At 45.5% G+C, this 20,037-nt stretch overlaps 1 protein-coding gene across 1 annotated transcript in view; it reads right to left on the minus strand.

Annotated features, from left to right (window-relative positions):
* The window catches only part of LOC144771940 (protocadherin-15-like), a 295,105-nt gene that overhangs the window by 83,040 nt on the left and 192,028 nt on the right, over positions 1 to 20,037 (minus strand). Inside the window, exons 9-10 of the mRNA XM_078656173.1 lie at positions 19,702 to 19,792; positions 2,775 to 2,875 (exon numbers count right to left, since the gene is read on the minus strand). Of these exons, the coding sequence (XP_078512299.1) occupies positions 2,775 to 2,875; positions 19,702 to 19,792 (192 nt within the window). The remainder of the gene's footprint in view (positions 1 to 2,774; positions 2,876 to 19,701; positions 19,793 to 20,037) is intronic.

Here is a 20,037-nt window from a genome sequence, read left to right on the forward strand (position 1 = left end):
CTCCATAAAAGCAGTCTAAATAGACCCAGGGATCCATCATGGACCCCTGGCACATGCCCCCACTGTGTTTCATGACACAATAGAAGCAAAGGAGGGAAAGTCTGGGAGGGTACTTAATGGGCAGGAGTCAAAAGGGTACCTCTTACTCTTGCAACTTATCTGAGGGGAAAATACATTATGACTGTTTTCCCGTATTGAGGAAACCGTGATCAATAAATGTAATAATCTCAGTCTTTCTTGATGTGATGTACCACAATCAATAAACCTTTGAAGAAATTCAAGTGACTCGAGTGAACTTACCACATTTCTGACAGCGGTATCGGCAATGGGACTGAGAACCCGTAACTGAATCCCTTTTCCAAAAGCTTGTATAGGTGCAGCAGTAATTAACTCATGTTATTTGTTTACAACATCAACAAGCTCAAAAGGATCGCTAAACCTTTCAACAAACAATGAAATGCAAGAAGCCAGATAATTATAGCTTTCAGCCCATGAGAATAATCAAAAAGCCATAACTGTTAATCGATGTAAATGCTACTTCCAGAATTAACTTAAACATACATTAGTCACTACAGCAGTAGCATAGTAAGGGGGACTACCTGGAAGACATCTTTACATCATTTGAGGGAGTGGCAAGAAACACCTCCTGGCACTGAAGCAAGTATATTATCACTTTGTTAGTCTGAGATATGCAGAATGTGTATCACACATCAAATCCCATGAAACTACCTTATATTCTGATATCAAGCATGTTGTGCTAGACAGCCTAGAGTTCCAACAGAGAGACCGAATTGCAACATTTTCAGAACTTTAGAGTGAATTCAAGCAAACCTTCTCGCCAGTTGTACTACAGGATAAAGGACATGGCTAGTAAGTGACCCCATACTATCACATCACATCAGAGACAACAACATTGTGGTGCAGTTCATAGAAGCACCGCCTCCTTCAGTGCAATGCTGAGTAGCCATACCCAAATCCAACCATAACCGACATTATGAATCTGGCCTCTGCCTACCAAAGTATGTCTTCCAGAAGACCCCTCATGTAGCCACAACCCACAGAGTCCCACCCGTTATAACTATCAGTCAAGGAAGAGTGCAAAATGCCATCAAGTAAGACTTAAATTGTCACTACGAGATAGTCCTGTTAGGAAAGTCTTACTCTTCAACCGAGGGCCCCCAGTGTTAGAATTGTGGCGAATGGAACCACTTTGAATGTTTTAAGCCCACACAAGAGCACACCTAAACCTATTGATGGCAGTTTTGCAGCTGCTGACTGCACCAAAACGTTCCCAGGTGGTTGTTCTTACATCAGGGAGGTACTCACCTGAGGTTTGGTGGATCAACTGATGCTTATAGATAGTCAGAATTTCAGACCTTTGTACTGATGTTCAGACAGAAGAACAAAGGCCAATGACTTGTATAGATGGCCATACCCAAACTTATCCTAATAAAATGATACATTTGGGTATAATAAAAAAACCTGAGAACTGGTAACCAGAGAACTCAATTGCCCGAACCTGTGAAATTTGGGATTAATGTCTCTGCGTTCAGTGACCCATTCCATTCCTTACATTCGTTACAGATATAGTGGATGGAAGTCCTGTATGGGAAAGCTGACCTTTTCAAGGGAAAAAATAAAATTCGGAAAAGCAAAAACCAGAAACAGAGAGAGCCTAGGGTTCAACCTTTCGCTCTGTGGATTGGAATCAAACAATCATTGTATGTTCCAGCATGAACAATGACAAGATGCTTCTTTGCAATATGCCTTGCCTCAGGCAAGGAAATATGGAACTATGGAATACATACATACCTGCCTTTGTTTTAAAAAAAAGTCTTAGTGTACAGGATGGAATCCAACAACTCCAGAAGTAATCATTAGTAGCAAACCCTTACAGAAATGTTGCTCTACCATTATGCGAGGACACCAGGTTCCAGGAAAAATACAAAATCGGTGCTCTAAAGATTATTATGGTCTAGTCTTTATGCACAAACCACCTGGTAGTTTAAGAAGTGCATAAAGTGCCAACTGAAGAATCTAGGTGGACTGTTATCAGTTCCACTCAAGCCTATACCCATCATCCTAAGTACCATTCCAGAGGATCAGAATGGACCTAGTTGCCTAGGAGAGCCACCCAGAAGAACCCACCGATGCACCCTTGTAAATGTAGACTGTGCAACTTGAAATCCTAGCACATTTCCTTTGCAATGTACCACTGCAAGACATATCTGTGATGTCCTAATTTCTTTCTTTGCCAGAGTTGGTGTTACGAGTGAAATCATCATGGATCAATGAATTCATTTGTATGTCCCAGATAATGTCATTAATGTGTAACCCTTTGAAAATACATCACATTAAGACCTCAAGGTATCACCCCAGATGGGTAGTGGTAAGATTTAATCAGACGATCAAACAAATGCTAAGGTAGGTGGGCTGGTCCTGAAGCTGCAGAGTGGTATAAAGTATTATCCTTGATTTTGTTCACCCTGAGTTAATATCAATGATCTTTTCTTACCTGATGGTGTACAATTAATAAACCATTAAAGAAATTCAAGTTACCATTGGCCTCCTTCATACCAGCAACTGGAAGGATCAGAGGAAGAAGCAAAACAACCCCTCATTTAGCTTTAGAACTCACAACCAGGACATGTATTCGGAAGCTGAGGAAGCTACAAGTAACTTGAGTACTCTGTGTGCACAACAAACGTAAGGGTTTCAGTGGTATTTACTTACTGAGGTGATATACGGGGTACATGACCACACAGCAGACCTACCATGATACGGAGGGCGACGGATGATGTGCTTTTGCTGCTCTCCACCGGTTTTAACTGGACAAGTGCACCAGTAATGTTGTCAATTTGGAAAAGCTCAGTATCTGCACATGAAATAGTAACACAAATCAACAATATAAATAGGCAAATAAAAAAAAAGTGAATTAAGGTTTTTACATTGATTGTTTAGTTAAAGTGCAAATTGATTCCCCTTAGTGGACAGCATGTTGCTGACATCAGCGTTGATTATACTGGGGCTATGTGCTGACAAACATATTGATCCACTCTAAGTTTGTACTAAATACATCACCGTTTGCCATTAAAAGAGCATTAATAGGACAAATTAATTTGTCACTGAAAATATAAGGAATCAATAATTTAGAAACAGATCTCCCTTCATTCCAAGTGGGCCAGTTTTACAGTGAGCTGATTCCACCTGAAGGAAAACCCTTAGAGCATATTGCAGCTTTTTCTGGGTGTGAAATTCCTGCATGATTTAGAATTGATTATCACGCAGAATCAGTTATTGTGTCCAGTTCCTCCACATTATCCTCTTTTCTACCAGATTTTAGCACATGGCTACTGAAATGTGAAGGAGTAAAAAAACTGCAAAACTCGGAATATCAGGATCGGGTGCAAACAATCTTTGACCCTGATCCCATTATGCCAAGTCCACTCGGATTGAGGGACATTGGCTTTTATCCAAATTATCGTGTATCACTGATTGATGTATCTTCCAATAAATGTACAATAATTCTAGACAGCATGGCTAGAGATGTTAACTTAAGCAGTGCCCTTCACAGCTTTTGCTTGTTGCTGTACATAACTTCTAAGGATCATCATTGAATATTGCAATGGAAGCACTGTGAAGTATGTGCTGGCAGTGGGCTTGCGGATTCTTTAAAGTTAATTATAGCCAGAAGATAACACAATGGCCATCTTATTGTCCAGAGGCAGATAAACATTTTTTGTATGTGGGGGAGGAAATGAGTTTAGCCTCACCTATTGGTGTACAGAGTGGACATAGTGTACTACTGGGACAGATTGTTTTTTATAACCAGGAGCACATTGGTGTGGTGTGACACCCTGGTTTACACTTGCAGGGTCTGTCCCACTGTTTACAGCTAGAAGGCTCCTTGGAACCTAGTACTTGAGCTAGGAGAGAAACCAACACTCTCCTGGTGAAGCTGTTCCGTAGGGGTTCCGTGTCTATTCAGGGCTGTGGCTGCGGCTTGGGTCTTGACTTGCTATCACACTAGTGGGTCACCTCCTTACGAGGCAGTACAGGGCCTGCAGTGGAAAAAATATACTCTGCTGTGCAGCAATGTTGGCTCTTCAGTGTGTATGGAGAATAGTGAACTGCTTTGGTTAGTCCGTGATGGCCTTGCGTGGTTGCTGGGGCAGTGGGACATTCAGAGTGGTAGCATAAAATGTCAGTTTATTCCGGGAACCAGCCTAAACCACTCAGTCAAAACAAGGTGTGGCTTAGCAACACCAGCGGAACCACGAACGTCTAAACCAGGCATATGCGTGGTTTAGACATTAGTGGTAGTTAGCGCTCTAGTGTCATAACGGACTAGGCGGAGGGTCGGAGGTGACTACAATTTTTTGTAAACTTTTAATTATCTATACTTTAAATCGGGGTGGTTTTCGGGCTTAGGGCTGGGGTGAAGGTTTTAGGGTTTAGGGTGCGGAAGGTCAGGATCGACTTCTGGGGTGAAGAATTTAGGGTCAAGGGGAGGACTCGGGTCGATTTTAATTTTGAATTCTTTTTTTAATTTTGAGTATACTTTAAATGGGGTGAAGGTTTTAGGACTTAGGTCGGGGGGGTCGGTGTCGAGTTCTGGGATGAAGGTTTTCGGGCTCATGACAGGGGGGTCGGAGTCAAGTTCTGGGGTGAAGGATTAAGGACTTAGGGGTGGGAGGCCGGGTCGATTTAAAGTCTGGGGGCCAGGTTTTAGGGCTCAGGGCATGGAGGGGCTGGAGCGTTTTAAGGGCTGGGATGGGCTTCATATTTAGGACTGGGGTGTGCTTTTAGGGAATGTATGATGTTACTACGCATAGTAGTACCACACATGCCATTACAATGCTAGCACACTTCCAACGACCTACCGTTACAACGCATTCTTTTACCACTCATATGCCTTTACCACGCATGTCATTACAATGCAAAGACATGCATGGCAAAGGCAAACACTTGGTAAAAGTGTGTAAGGTAAGTAACACTTCCTTACCCTAAACACTAAATCACTACCCTTGCATGATCCCCGACCCCCAGCCCTTGCCCTTTCCTAAATCCCTACTCCTACGCAACCCCCAATCCTTTTAATACCCTAAATCACTACCCCTGCACGATCCCCAATCCTCTCCCTATTCTGAACCCTAAAACACTACCCCTGCACGACCCCCTGATCCCCAGTCCTCTCCCTACCCTAAACCCTAAAACAATACCCCTGCACGACCCTCCCCCTGGCCCCCAGTCCTCTCCCTACCCTAAAACACTACCCTGGCCGATCCCCGACCCCCAGTCCTCTCCCTACTCTAAACCCTAAAACACGACCCGCCAACCCCCAGTCCTCTCCCTACCCTAAACCCTAAGACACTACCCTTGCACGACCCTCCCCTGACCCCCAGTCCTCTCTCTACCCTCAAACACTACCTTGCACAACCCCGATTCCCTGTCCTCTCCCTACACTAAACACTAAAACCCCACCCCTGCATGACTCCCCGACCCCCAAGCCTTTCCCTGCCCTAAACCACTATCCCTACATGACCCCTCCGACCCCTTTTTACCCTAATTTAGTAACTTCCACATCAGGCCCAATCCCCCTTACCTCTCTCTCCTCATGGTTCTTATCTCTCCTCGTATTTCCTCACAGCAACGTGGATGGCCTATATTTTTTATACAAGGTATGTGCTTTTACCATACATAACTTTACAACAAAATTCCTTGTAAAGGCATGTGTGGTAAAAGTACATGCGTTGTAAAAAAATGCGTAGTAAAGACTACGTGTTGTTACAACACATGAGTGGTAACATTTGCGTTGTAATGGCATGCGGGGTAACAGCCACGATGTAATGGCTGTTCCCCGCTTTAAGAATTCAGTAGGGGGCTGGGGTGTTTTCAGGGCTGTGGTCGTACTCAGGGCTGGTGGCTGGGTTTTAGGACTTAGGGCGGAGGCTAGGGCAGAACATTAACCATGCATACGCCTTTACAAAATATGTCCTAACAACTAAATTAATTGTAAAGGCATGCGTGGTAAAGGCATGTGTGGTTAAGACGCGGTCGTTGTTAAGGCTGCGTTGTTCAGCCTTGCATGGTTGGGGATTGAGTGGTTGCAACATACAACTGTTCATTCCATGTGGCACTCCTGCTTCCCATGGGGGTCCCATCAGATCTTTCCTTCTCTCTCTACTGAATAGAACTTACATAAAATTCTACAAGTGCTTAGTTTTGTAAAATTATATAAAGATGCAGCAAATTGTGTTCCATTAACCCCCTCTTGCAAATATGAACCATTTGCTGAGGGTCCTCGTGTACAGGGCAGGCTCGTTTCAGTCGCAGCTCGCAATAAGTGTCACATCTTCCCAAAGTCTCAACTTGATTCCAGTTACTCTATAAAAGTGAGTACTTTCTTGGCTCTAGTTGCACCTGCATTGATCCATATTTCACTTTCACCCACTTCCCTGGTAAAAAAATGTAAGTTCACTAGCTTACCAATGATGTGAGTTACTTAAAACTGTAGATACTGCACTGTACTAAACCCTCTTTTTAATATTCAAAACCGCTACAAGTCTCAGCCAGGAACTCAAATTAAATGTTGTCACATTCCAAAGGACAAGTGGTAAATCTTATGACGAGTTATTGTGAGTGTGACCATGTGCACTTCGTCTTAAAGCAGTGACTATCTGATAGAGACTTTTAGCTGCAGATTCCTTACCTTTTGAATTCCCAGGCAATACCCCTTACGCGTGTCGGGTGGCTCCCTGAGGGATTAAGGACCCACTCCACCAGGGGAAAGGCTGTGACTACGGCCTTGGCTCGGGGTATCACTTTGCAAGACATATGTCAAGCTGCAACATGTGCATCTTTGCACACGTTTGCAAAACATTATTGTTTGGAGCATTTTGCTCACTCGGTCCTGCAGAACTTCCTAGTTTAGCAATTGGTCCGCAGCCCACCACCGGGATGGTATGGCTTGGGTATCTTTTCAAAAGGTAAGAAATCGCCAGCTAGAAGTCTCAGATGAACAAGTAACTTCCCTTCAGTAACACATTATCTGGTAGAGACTCTAGCTGCAGATTCCTTACAGCCCCAACCATGCCTTCCCGCTTTGCAGCCTAATGTTCTAGGGCTAGGGTTATTGCCCCTTTTCAAGGCCTTAGTTTTGCACATGACTACGTCAGTTACTTCGTGGCTCTGCGCTACTGGAGTGTAAGAAACAAAAAGTACTGACGTCCGCGCACTTGGATGGCTCCTATATAGACACCGCACGCGGAGCTGAATGGAGCTACCGCATGCCGCGCAAAAGGGGTATTGCTCAGTAAACGTTCTGGATCCAGCCTGACGCCTGGGATTTCAAAAAGTAAGGAATCTACAGCTAGATAGAGTTTCTACCAGTCAATGCGTTACCGAAGGTAAGTAACTTGTTCTTTTCTTCCAATGTAAGTTTCTACGGAGCTGTGTTCAATCTACCCAATCCCACGCTATTTACTGTACTTAAGTTGGGCTAACATCACAAACAGCAACCAGTCTTGTTCTTCAAATCACCCATTCATTCTAATTAAACATGCTTATTTGGCTGAGGCAAAATGCAGCCTTTGCCTTGGCACAGGAAATTATTCTTGGCATGGATGGAGTGTTCACTGTACACACTGCAGGAGGTTAAGATGCAGCTATTAATGTGGTTGGTGCTCCTACAAATATTACACCAAAACCTTAGAGTTTGTTCACGCTGCCACAGCAACAGCAAGCCACACTCCAATTGCAACCGCATCTAATATAATGCCACACTACAGTCTGTACAGTAATTATCACACCCACATGTGCACTACAGGGAACACAGCCAGCTAATCAATACCACTCCAACACCAAATCCCCCCTTATGCTCTTTGCAGACTGTGACGTACGAGTGTATATCAGTTAAAGAAATGCTGCTTTCACAATCCTACTAGAAGGCCCAAAATATAAAGATATATTCGACCTTAAATCACATGTACAAGACAAATTAGAGCCATATCTTAATGTGCACAATATGATACCCAAGCCAGATAGGTGGCCAAATGCTTCCTACTCAACAGCACATCTCTATCATTCTCCATTCTACATATAACTATTCACAGCATGTTGATTCAGACATTCCACACCGCATGCACACAGCACTACATCCAAGGCATATCATCAGCTAAATATGCCTCTTAGCAGAACATCCTTCGCACACCGAGCAATGGACAAATCATGCACCATAGCTCATCAAATTCAAAGGCAAAAGTAACGTGGCGCATGCATTTAAGCATGCAGCACCCTACAAATATCCCTGACAAGATCATACACTTCCTATTCGGCCCATTGTCAAATACAATAATCTCTCAATCAATACATAACTGCAAGTTTGCCACAATCCAAACACAGTTGCATAAGACAACTCAGTTCTGGTGCATTCTCAAAAGAGAACTCATTTGATATGATGCTCCATTAGGAGCTCACTTAAAGCAGTAAACACTATAACGTTTCAGAGATGTGAAATGCAGGATCCCACTCCTGGTTGGTGCTGGTACACTGTCATCTGCTTCCGGTGCTGGTGACGGCATGCCACACCTAACAATGTTGACACAGTTTGCAGATCAGACTACACAACCTCAGTTTCATCAGTTTGCATGTGGATGTTTCTCTGTTGATCCTCTGGCATTATTAATGGGACATCTGGGACTGTGTTGGTGCAAATCTAAACCTTCTACCATTCTTGTAATTTTAATATTATCTCATTTTACTTAATTGTCTGCCTTTTCTAAATATAAAACACTTGCCTCTCTCACATCCCTCGTCTTCTTTGATGGCACATGATTCTGCAAATTCCAGGATTGGTCCAATCCAGTAGTGTTTGCAATCTCATGCCTTTTATTTTGCAGTTTGTATTCATGTATCCTTTCTTATTCAGCTCGTCTCTTTATATCGTGCCTGCATACGCTCATTACCGGTTTCTTACCACAGTCATTTTCACATTTTGAGTATTGTCTGAAAATGTTTTCACTCTCGTTCAGCACAATGAAGAAAGCTGAAAGAACATTCCGACAAGGGTTGAATTTAAGGGTAACAAGGCTAATCCCCGATGGGAACCTATTTTTGTTTGGTACTCAACAGATTTGGCAGCAGTGGTCCAAGACCACGTCCCGACAACAAATCAACTTTGGTACTTTAACCGTCGAGGTCCAACTGCCAGAAAACCACATAAATGACACGAAATCACAAATGCACATTAGGGAGAAGCACTCAAGATTTTGAATAGTCCTTGATCGTGTATCACTATTTAATTCTTCACCTTATTCCTCCTGGCAAATTGGAGACTAAGGTCAAAGCAAAACTTCAACTTCCACCTCCTTCACAAAATGCTAATGATCGTACTGAACACTACAACAAATCCATCATTGAGGTTCTTGTCCTAATTGCTCCAGCCAAATTGAAATCACAAAAAACATCTCTGCCAAATCCTGGTTTAATGCGGATCTCAAGAGAGACACGCACTTAGGATGACCGAACGCACTTGGAGACAACACCCCCCCCCCAAATCTTGCCCTCCTCAGAACCGCAAGGGTTAATTATAAAAAACACATCCTCAATGAAAAGGCCTCCTTCTTCCGCGAACAACTCGACTGTGCTAAGAATAGACCTAGAGAACTATTCAGTATCATCAAAAATCAAACAGCTTCTGCTCCCCCCAAATTGATGGCCTCCACCGAAAGATGTGAGGAAATTGCAAATGAATTTTCTGATAAAATCGCCAAGATTGATCTATCCTGTGCCGCAACTCACTCTCCTCAGTGCTCATCACCCCTCGATGTCTTACCATCCAAGTCTCCTGTTACACCTTCGCCCCCTTCTAATTCTGTTTGTCTCCCTCACACCGCCCCCCCCCCGAACATTTCCTCACCAGTCCACAGTTAAAAAAATAATGCATCTTGGCATTACCTTAGCCCAGTTACTGATCAAGATGTCCTAAACATCATCGCTAAGCTTAAACCCTCCTCTCATACCTTTGACCCTCTCCCCTCCAAACTCGTTCAAGATTTAAAGCATATCATTGCTCCTTATTGGACTACCATCATCAACTCCTCCTTGACCACAGGGTGTGTCCCTGTTTCCCTTCAGCTAGGCCAAATCTCTTCTACCCTAAAAAATACCACTGCTGACCCAACAACCTTGACAATTTGCGTCCTATCTCTAATCTGCCTCTTCCAAGGCCCTTGAAAAATGTGCCTTGCTCCAACTGGACAAACCCATTGACTCATTTAGCCTATTGGACACATTACAGTCAGGCTTTCAAAACTGCAATGCTCAACATTTTTGATGATATCCACCACTCCCTCGACAAGGGGGAGGCCTCCCTTCTGATTCTTCTTGACCTCTCAGCTGATTTTGATACTGTAAACCACTCTGCCTTACTCAACACCCTCAAAGGTCGGTTTGGCTTCAATGGTCTTGTTCTTGAATGGTTCACCTCCTTCTTTCAATACAGAATCCAATACATTAAAATCAGCAATTGCCGGTCTCCTTGGGTGTTCCCCAAGGCTCTATTCTCTCTCCTTCTCTATTTAACCTCTTCATGAAACCCCTCACCCTCATTCTAAAGCAAGCAGGAATCAACTATCACCTCTATGCGGATGATACCCAGCTTTACTATAAAATCAATTCCCATGCAGACATTACTCACCTCAATGATGCCCTGACTAAGATTCAACAATAGTTCCATCACAATCACCTTAAACTCAATCCTAAAAAAATAGAAGTCATTCTCTTTGCTCCTAAAAATAACCGACTCCCCATTCAACATTGGATCTCTGAGCTTAAAGCCCTCTACTGCTCCTTATCTACCTCTAGCTCATTAAAATCTCTCGGAATAAGTATTTATCAAAACATCAGCCTTTCTCCCCACATAAAAAACGCAGCTAAAGGCGCTCTATTTCCTCTACATCACCTCAAGAAAATTAAACCCTTCATTCCTCTTGATGACTTTAAATCTGTTGTTCAATCATTAGTACTCTCCAGATTGGACTATGGTAACGCCATCCTCGCCGGAACACCTTAAGTCCCCTTAGCCCCAATCAAGTCAGTCCTTAACCTCACGGCCAGGCTTATTTCTGATTGTAAGAGGTTTGATCACATTACTCCCATCCTCAAAGATCTCAAATGGCTTCCTATCGAAGGCAGATCCACCTACAAGAATCCGTGCATTACGCATAAAGCCTTGTATCTTTAAACCCCACTGTATCTGTCACAAAAATTTCACAAATCAGGCTGTGCCAGAGAAATGAGGAGCACAAATACCCTCATTCTGGTACCTCCCTTGGTAAACAAGAAATCAACCTAGTCACGCTCTTTCTCCGAAAACGTGCCTACTATCTGGAACTCACTCTCCAAAGACCTGCATTGCAACCCCTCCTACCTCAGCTTCAAAAAAGATCTCAAGCAACATTTTCTCTACAAATACTGGGGTCCTTAATCCCGCTACTTAACAGGGTCTCTCAACCTGCCCATGACGGGGCTATGTTTCTCACCACATTATCCTTGTTTTACTACCCCCCCCCACCTCTCTCCCTCACATATACTTCCACCCTCCTTCTACTAGTCCTCATATTATCATCACCTACTCCTACATGCTATCTCCTCTCCTTTCACCTTCCTCGGTTCCACCCTACCTCCATACTTTTCCCCCATCATCTCTGGCTACCCACGCTTGCACAACTATCCAAATCATGGTTATGGATTATATGTACTGTTGATCTTCTTGTCCATGTATTTATTGTTCTTTGCATTTTGTTCATATTTTTTCACCCTTTTCCTTTTTGCATGAATGTAATATTACAATCTGTTTCTACTTCCAACCCCTGTAAAGCGCTCTGATACTATTGGGTCTAGCCAGCGCTACATAAAACCGTTTAAATCAAATTAAAATTAAATAAATAAAAAATTCATTGAACTTCCATCTACCCGTATGGTACCATAACCGTTCGTCTTCAGTCCTTCCATTAAACTCTAGCATCATTAGTTGTAAAACACATATTCAGAATGTATTCTTCAATCTTCTTTTTGTCTTATAACAAACATGTCCGCCCAGCCAACGCGTTTTATGCCAACAAAGGGACTTCATTAGGGATCAATTATGGGTATTGTCATGAAAGAAATGCAAGCCATGCAATTCTTCAATGACCACAGCTAATACCCTAATAAGCAACAACAGTGCAAACATAGAAAGAGACTACATCAGTGACAACAGCTGCCACCATGAACAGGGATACAATAGCAAAAAACTGTTGTTGCACAGCAAAGGTAACTGCTACCACCTCGGAAGAGACAACAGCATGCACAGCAGTGGGAACAAATAGCATCAACCACATACGTGAAAACAACAGGCCCCATTATAACAACATCTTTTATGACAGCGACCACAGCTACCACCAAAGCAGGGACAAAAACATCTGACAGCGTATCAGGGACCAATGTTGTAACCAAAGCACTGACCACAGCTGCCACCACGGCAGGGCCAATGTCACCTGCAAGCAAGGCATGGGCAAAAGCAGTGATCACATTTGCAATAACAGCAAGGGCAGTATCAGTAACAGTGGCAATCACAGCAACAACAGCTACAAGCATAGAAGGGACCACAGTAGCGACAACAGTTTCAACAATTGCAGGGTTCACAGCAATGACCATCACCATCAGCAAGAATCATGGTAGAGCCCTTTGCTGCCACCATAGCAGGGATAACAGTGGGAACCACAACAACATCTGCTACTACAGAAGAGAGTAAGAGACCACAACAGCAACGACTATCACAAGAGCAATGACCACTGCTGCTGCAATTGCATTGACCTCAGCATGGGCCCACCAGTGACCACAGCAGAAAAAACAGCTTTTCAGCAAGGATAGTACAACATTATTGACCACAATTATAATCACAACATGAGCAATGGAAAAAACAAAAGAAGGTCAACACCAGCGACTACAGTTTTATCCAATGGGAAAAACAAAAAGTGATGATGTGCGGTGTCTCAGCCACTTGTAAAATCTCTGGGCCGTATTCCAGGCCATTGTGGTTCTGCTCCCTGTGCCAACACAGACAGGAGCAGGGGGCAACCACAAGCACATCAATCTTGGTTCTGCTACAGTAGGAACATTCTTACTCAAACTGCTAAGCAGTGGCCTCTTTCAATGTTAGTACATGTAAACCCAGACTGGTGTCAGCTTACTGGGACATATCATAGATATGCAGCTCGAGTTTTATGGCAAAGCAAGTGTGGCACCGATGTTTGAGTATACCTGTTACACGTTGCCATCTCAGGGCGAAAAACAAGCAAACATTGGTAAAGCCAGTGAGTCTGGATTAGATGTGCAAAATATAAACAAATGATTTGACAACTTTAGGCCTAACCTACTGCACCAACCAAAGAGCTCCTCTGTCAGTGAAAGGTTGTGCCCATTCGAAAGGCTTGTTGTCCTCAGCCATACAATTCAAAGCAATGCATCCCTGAGAGGCATCAATCAAACTTTATTTCCTCATTCAATAAAAGAATATTCAGCGGACATAATAGGCAAGACTTTTTGCTCTTCAACATGGAGCTTCCTCTGGGTATACTAGTATACTGATAATGAAGAGTCCTATTCCAAAATATATAGTGCACATATGTCTGCACACGTACTCATAAACCCAATCACAAATTGTGGATATAATTTTCTGTTGTTGGAGCATTCTCAAATGACACATTGGATTATCATGAATGAATGTGTTTGAATCATATGATTTTTTTATTGGTATAGATGTCTGCAAAGACTGTGCTTTGTATCTGATAGAGACTTCTCCTTACCTTTGAATTTCCTAGGCTTGAGGCTGGATCTGGAAACTTTTGGTGAGCAATACCCCTTGCGTGCGACGTCAGGTGGCTCGATTCTGATCCGCGTGACTTCATTGGCATCAGTAGCGTTGGTTATAATGCCACGGTGCCTATATAGGCGCCACCTATGCGTGCGGACATCAGTTCTTTTCTTTCCGCGCCAGTTAAGCATCAATCCGGGAAGAGCTACCCCTCTGCTGATTTTTGTCGACTTTTGTCTAAATTTTGGGAATCAACTTTGTGTGCAAGGGATGTCTTCGAGGATGACAGGTTTCAAACCATGCGGGACTTGTTCCCGCATGATGTTGGTTACTGATCCCTACCGCATTTGTCTTTGGTGTCTCGAGAGCGACCACGATACAAAGTCGTGTTTGGACTGTTGGGCGATGACTCTGAAGACCTTGAGTGAGCGAGCAATGAAGTTAGGTCGAGGTCAACACCATCAAGCGAGACTCAGAGGAGGTCACGGTCCCGTTCAAAGAAGAGGAGGTTGCGAGACCGCTTCCGGAGCCCTAAGTCCTCTTCCTCCCATTTGAGGTTCTCGGGACACTCTGGGAAGAGGCACAAGATGTAGAAGTCCAAGCGGACTAGGTCTTCGCCTCAACTGATGTCCGTCGTCGAGAGAGGTAAGGAGCACCAATGCTCTAGGCGAGCCAGAGTCAACTTCACACCTCCCCCTCTTTCCAAGAGCCGGAGCAACTCCCGCTCAAAAAAAATTATTTTACGAGGCCATGTGCCCCGTATTTGAGCGGAGCGACCCTGCTGGAGAGCCTTCAGGGTTCGAAGGGGCCACATTTGGTTTGATGCCATTGGCTCCGGCCATGAGGCCGGTGGGTCCTCAGGGATCTGATCACGGATCAGGTTCGACGCCAGTCGTGTCAACGCTACCTTACCCGGAGTCAAACCCGAAGTCGGTGCCTGCGACATCGCCAATGCCTGTCGGTGGCGCAAGCCCTATCCCCATCCCCGATGACACAGAGCTGGAACGACATCGATCAACGCCGATTCCTACGTCGACAGAACTTGTAGGTTCTATGTTGTCACCTGATCACTTTGAAGACGTGCTAGGCTCAGGAGAGGAATGGGAGGAGTCTCTGGACCCTCTTGAGAACCAGGAAGTCTCTGATGAGAATTTGGTCTTGTATGGGGAACTTGGGGAGCTCAGTGGTCTGGATACTTCCCCAGATACTGGCAGGCTTTCACCTCCTACGGTGGCTACTGAAGAGGGAGTGTCCTATGCCATGGTGGTAAAGAGGGCAGCTGAGGTTCTCGGACTGGAGCTTGCCTCCATGCAAGTCAGGACTAATCTCCTGACTTAGGTGCTTCAACCTGGGGCTTCCACTTCTGAACTCCTGTTGTCCTTTAATGAGGCCTTACGAACGTCCTTCTAAGAACTTGGTCCAAACCTAGCACAGGGGCTCCTGTGAATTGGACAATTGCACGCCGCCATCACCCAGCTCCGGGTGACCCAATGTTCCTCAGCCTACACCCCACCGCAGAGAGTTTGGTGGTGTAGGCCTCTTCGTCCCAAGGCGCATTCCCTTCAACCTCTCTGGATAGGGAATCCAAGAGGTTGGATTAATTTGGGAAGAAGATGTTTTCTTCCTCCAGCCTTGCATTGTGGTCAGTGAATACCGCATGTTTATCGGGCCGTTTCTCCCATTCCCTTTGGGAGATGGTTGCGCAAGTGCTGCCAGAAGTCCCGGAGGAGGCCACGGTGTAATCTCCCAAACTTTCAAAGATGGGAGGGATGCAGCAAAATTCACCATACAGTGACCCTGAGACTGGCTTCGTAACACTGGCTTCTTGGGCGATGTCCAAGCTAATTTGATGGACAGGCCCTTCGATGTAACCTGCCTTTTTGGGGAAAAAGGCAGACTCGGCCCTCGGCAGGTTCAAGGAATCTTGTGCTACGGCCAGGTCCTTGGGCCTTGCCTCCACTCCTCATGGCCAGTCTGTCTACCTTTTGTGGCAACCGAAATGGTTTAATGCTGCGTCAGCCCTACCCTTGCGACCGTCCCACACAGACTGCCCAAACCATGCTTGGACATGGACACGGTGCATTCCGATCTCTGAATGGAGGCCAGAAGTCATCTACCACACTGCCCCCAGCAGCCGCAGCCTTCAAGCACTCCTAGTCTGATTCTGCGGGACCAAACTACTCCAGTTGGTAGGAGAATTCGTCATCATCTCCCCGACTGGAGATCCATAGCATCAGACAAGTGGGTCGTGCAGATCGTCCAGGAAGGCTATTCTCTATCTGGCCTTTCTTTTCCTCCTACTATTCTGCCAAGTCAGGAACGGCTAATGGAAGATCATTTAAAGTTGCTCCATGAGGAAGTAATGGCTCTTTTGGCCAAAGGAGCTATAGAAAGGGACCCAGTTTCAGAAGTAAGCAGTGGCTGTTATTCCTGCTACTTTCTGCTTCCAAAGAACAACAAGGGGCTATGGCCCAATTTAGATCTTCGGACCGTCAATCTCTTCCTCAAAAAGGAGAAATTCAAAAGGCTCACTCTGGCCCTGTCTTGTCTGCCCTAGGTGGAGTTGGACCTGCAGGGTGCTTATTTTCACATTCCCATCCTACCGGGCCACAGGCGTTACCGCAGTTCAAGGTAGGCAGCGAGCATTTTCAGTTAATTGTGCTCCCCTTCGGCCTTACCAATGCCCCTCGGGTGTTCACCAAGGTGATGGCAGTGGTCGCAGCTCATCTGCTCAGGTTAGGGGTGTCGGTCATCCCCTATCTTGACGACTGGCTGTTGAAATCGTCTTCGTCCTAGGCAGTCGTCTCCAACCTTCAGACTATGGCTAACTTCCTGCATTCGCTTGGGTTCTCCATAAACGTGCCGAAGTCACACCTGGCTCCTTCTCAGACGCTCCCGTTCATCGGAGCTGTTCTAGACACAGTGCAATTTAGGGCTTATCCTCCCAAGCAGCGAGGCCAGAATATTCGGGCTATGATTGCGATATTTCAGCCTCTATTCTGGATTTCGGTGATACTGACTCTGAGGTTGTTGGGCCTCATGGCCTCCTGCATCCTGTTGGTAAGACACACAAGATGTCGTTTGCAGGCTCTACAGTGGGGCTTGAAGTTTCAATAGGCACAGCTTCAGAGAAATCTCACCGACATGGTTCAGATCTTGGAAGGAACTGGGAAAGACTTGCAGTGGTGGTTGACAAACCGCTATTGGGTCAACGGCAGACCCCTCTCCCTTCCCCAACCAGATCTCACATTCGTGACAGATGCGTCACTTCTGGGATGGGGCGGCCATCTGGGAGAGGTGGAGATCAGGGGACACTGGTCTCCAGCAGAGTTGGAGCTCCAGATAAGCTTGTTGGAGCTTCGAGCGATTCGGTTGGCACTGAAAGCATTTCTTCCCTTGGTCAAGGGGAAGCTAGTGCAGGTGTCCACCGCCAAGTGGTACTGCAACAAGCAGGGCGGAGTGGGGTCATGGACCCTTTGTCGAGAGGCCTAGCGTCTCTTGACATGGCTGGAAAAGCAGGGCATAACCCTGATAGTTCAACACCTGGCAGGGTCTCTGAATGGCAGGGCAGACAAACTCAGCCGGCGATGCCTAGTGGACCACGAGTGGCATCTGCAGTCAGTGGTAGCGCAAGGTCTCTTTCAGCAGTGGGCAAAACCTTGGTTAGATTTGTTCGCCACCGAAGAGAACAAACAGTGCAAGCGGTACTGCGCGCTGGAATTTCCAAGGCGGCTGTCGATTGGCGACTCCTTTCGTCGCGAGTGAAGCTCAGGCCTATTTTATGCCTTTCCACCCATGCCACTCCTATCCAGGGTTCTGAAGAAGATCAGGAGCGACTGGGCCCAAGCCGTTCTTGTGGCTCCAGACTGGGCAAGGAGTGGCTGTTATCCAGAGCTTCTGAGAATGAATGTCGATCCTCCGATCAGGCCTCCCCTTCGGGAGGATCTTCTGTCGCAGCATCAGGGGAGGGTTCTCCATCCGAACCTGTCAACTCTACACCTCCATGCGTGGAGATTGAGTAGCGACAGCTGACAGCCTTTGACCTTCCTCCAGAAGGTTGTAAAGTTAGTCAGCTGGCCAGGCGGCCCTCCACTAAGACGATATATGGCTGCCATTGGCAGAAATTTGTATTATACTCTACAGAAAGGTCTATTTACCCTCTTTCTGCTTCTTTTTCTACTGTCCTTTTACTCATTCTAACCCTTGCCCAGCAGGGCTCTGCCTTGGAAACTCTCAAGGTTTACCTTTCTGCTCTGTCTGCTTTTTGCAGCTGCCAGACCAGCCTTCTCTCTTCAAGTCTCCTATTGTAAATAGATTTCTAAAAGGGCTGGCTCACTTATTTCCACCACGCCCTTTGTCATGCTGCAGTGGGACCTTAATTTGGTCCTCACTTACCTGAAGAGTGCTCTCTGTGAATTTTTGCATAATTGTCCCCTCCGGCTGTTGACCATCAAAACAGTCTTCTTAGTGGCGATTACATCTGCCCGGAGGGTGAGTGAGTTGCAGGTTTTATCCAACTTGCCTCCTTATATTATGTCCTTTCCGGACAAGGTGGTGCTTTGCACCAGCGCATCCTTTTTGCCAAAAGTTGTGACCCTATTCCATCTGGGTCAGTCCATCACTTTGCCCACATTCGTTGCTCCTCTGCATCCTTCTAAGGAAGCGGAGCGTCTCCACCGTCTGGACCTAAAAATAGCATTGGTGTTCTACCTTGACCGTACACAAGTGCTCTGGGTGGATGACCAACTCTTAGTGGGATATGTGGGAGGAAAGAAGGGAAGGGCAGTGCAGAAAAGGACCATCTCTCGCTGGGTCGTTCTCTGCATCAAGATTTGTTATGCCTTGGCAAAGAAGCAGCCCCCTGAGGGATTAAGAGACCATTCCACCAAGGGAAAGGCTGAGACTACGTCCTGGGATCGGGATGTCCTAAGACATCTGTCAGGCAGTGATGTGGGCGTCTATGCACACGTTTGCAAAACATTACTGATAGGCAAGTATGCAGGGACAGGCATTTTGCCTGTTCAGTCCTACAAGACTTTTTATTCTAGGATGTGTGTCCGCAACCCACCACCGTGATGGTATGTCGCAGGTATATGATTCAAGGTAAGGAATCTGCAGCTAGAAGTCTCTATCAGATGAACAAGTTACTTACCTTCGGTTACGCATTATCTGGTAGAGACTCTTATCTAGCTGCAGATTCCTTACAGCCCCACCCATGCCTCCCTGCTTTACAGACTGATATTGTAGGGATAGGGTTGTTCCCCTTTTTAGGGCCCTAGTTTAGCACACAATTACGTCAGTTGCTTTGTGGCACTGCACTTCTGGCGTGCAAAGTACGAAAAGTACTGACGTTCGTGTGCCTGGGTGGCGCATAAATAGGCACCGCGACATCATAACCGACACTGCCGATGACGTCCCGCAGAGCTGAATGGAGCCACCCGACATCACGGGCAAGGGGTATTACTCAGCAAAAGTTTCCGGATCCAGCCTGATGCCTGGGAAATCCAAAGGTAAGTTATCTGCAGCTAGATAGAGTCTCTAACAGATAATGCGTTACCAAAGGTAAGTAACTTGTTCTTCTGTGCAACATGCCTCTATCTCTGCCTCCTTTGTATGTCTCCTGTTGTGGTACCATGTACCAGATTACACAGAGTGACTGCTCAAATTGTCTGGTGGATTTGTGCATGCCTGGTTTGTATGCATAAGTACATTAAAGCCAGTCATAGTGGTTTTGACAATGCTTGTTAAGAATTTCAGTGCCCAAAAATATGTGTAACTCATTTATTTAAAATGGAGCTACAATCACAGTGTTAACCACACATATTTGTAGTAATTAAGCTTACCTGGCAGGATGGAATAGGTGACAACAGCCATCAGTCCCCTGTCTCCATCTTCAGCATAGATTGGTCCTGGAGTGAGCGCCAAAGGAATGATCTACAGGGAAACATTGTAGATATTAGTCATCCACGTCATGCAATAGTGAGCTGGTAAACATTCTGACCTGTGACTAAGGTTCTTGCCAGAAGAAGTATCTATGAAAGAGGAGTGAGGACACCCAACCCATTCCCGCCTTTTAACAAAGAGTCATATTTGAGCAGCGCTGTAATGAAATTGCTATTGTTTGTTAGGTGCTGGGAAAGCGAGGAAATCTGGAAGAAGAGGTACAGAAATAGCATGTC

Source organism: Lissotriton helveticus, chromosome 1_1 (genome assembly GCF_964261635.1).
Source record: "Lissotriton helveticus chromosome 1_1, aLisHel1.1, whole genome shotgun sequence".
Classification (NCBI taxonomy): domain Eukaryota; kingdom Metazoa; phylum Chordata; class Amphibia; order Caudata; family Salamandridae; genus Lissotriton; species Lissotriton helveticus.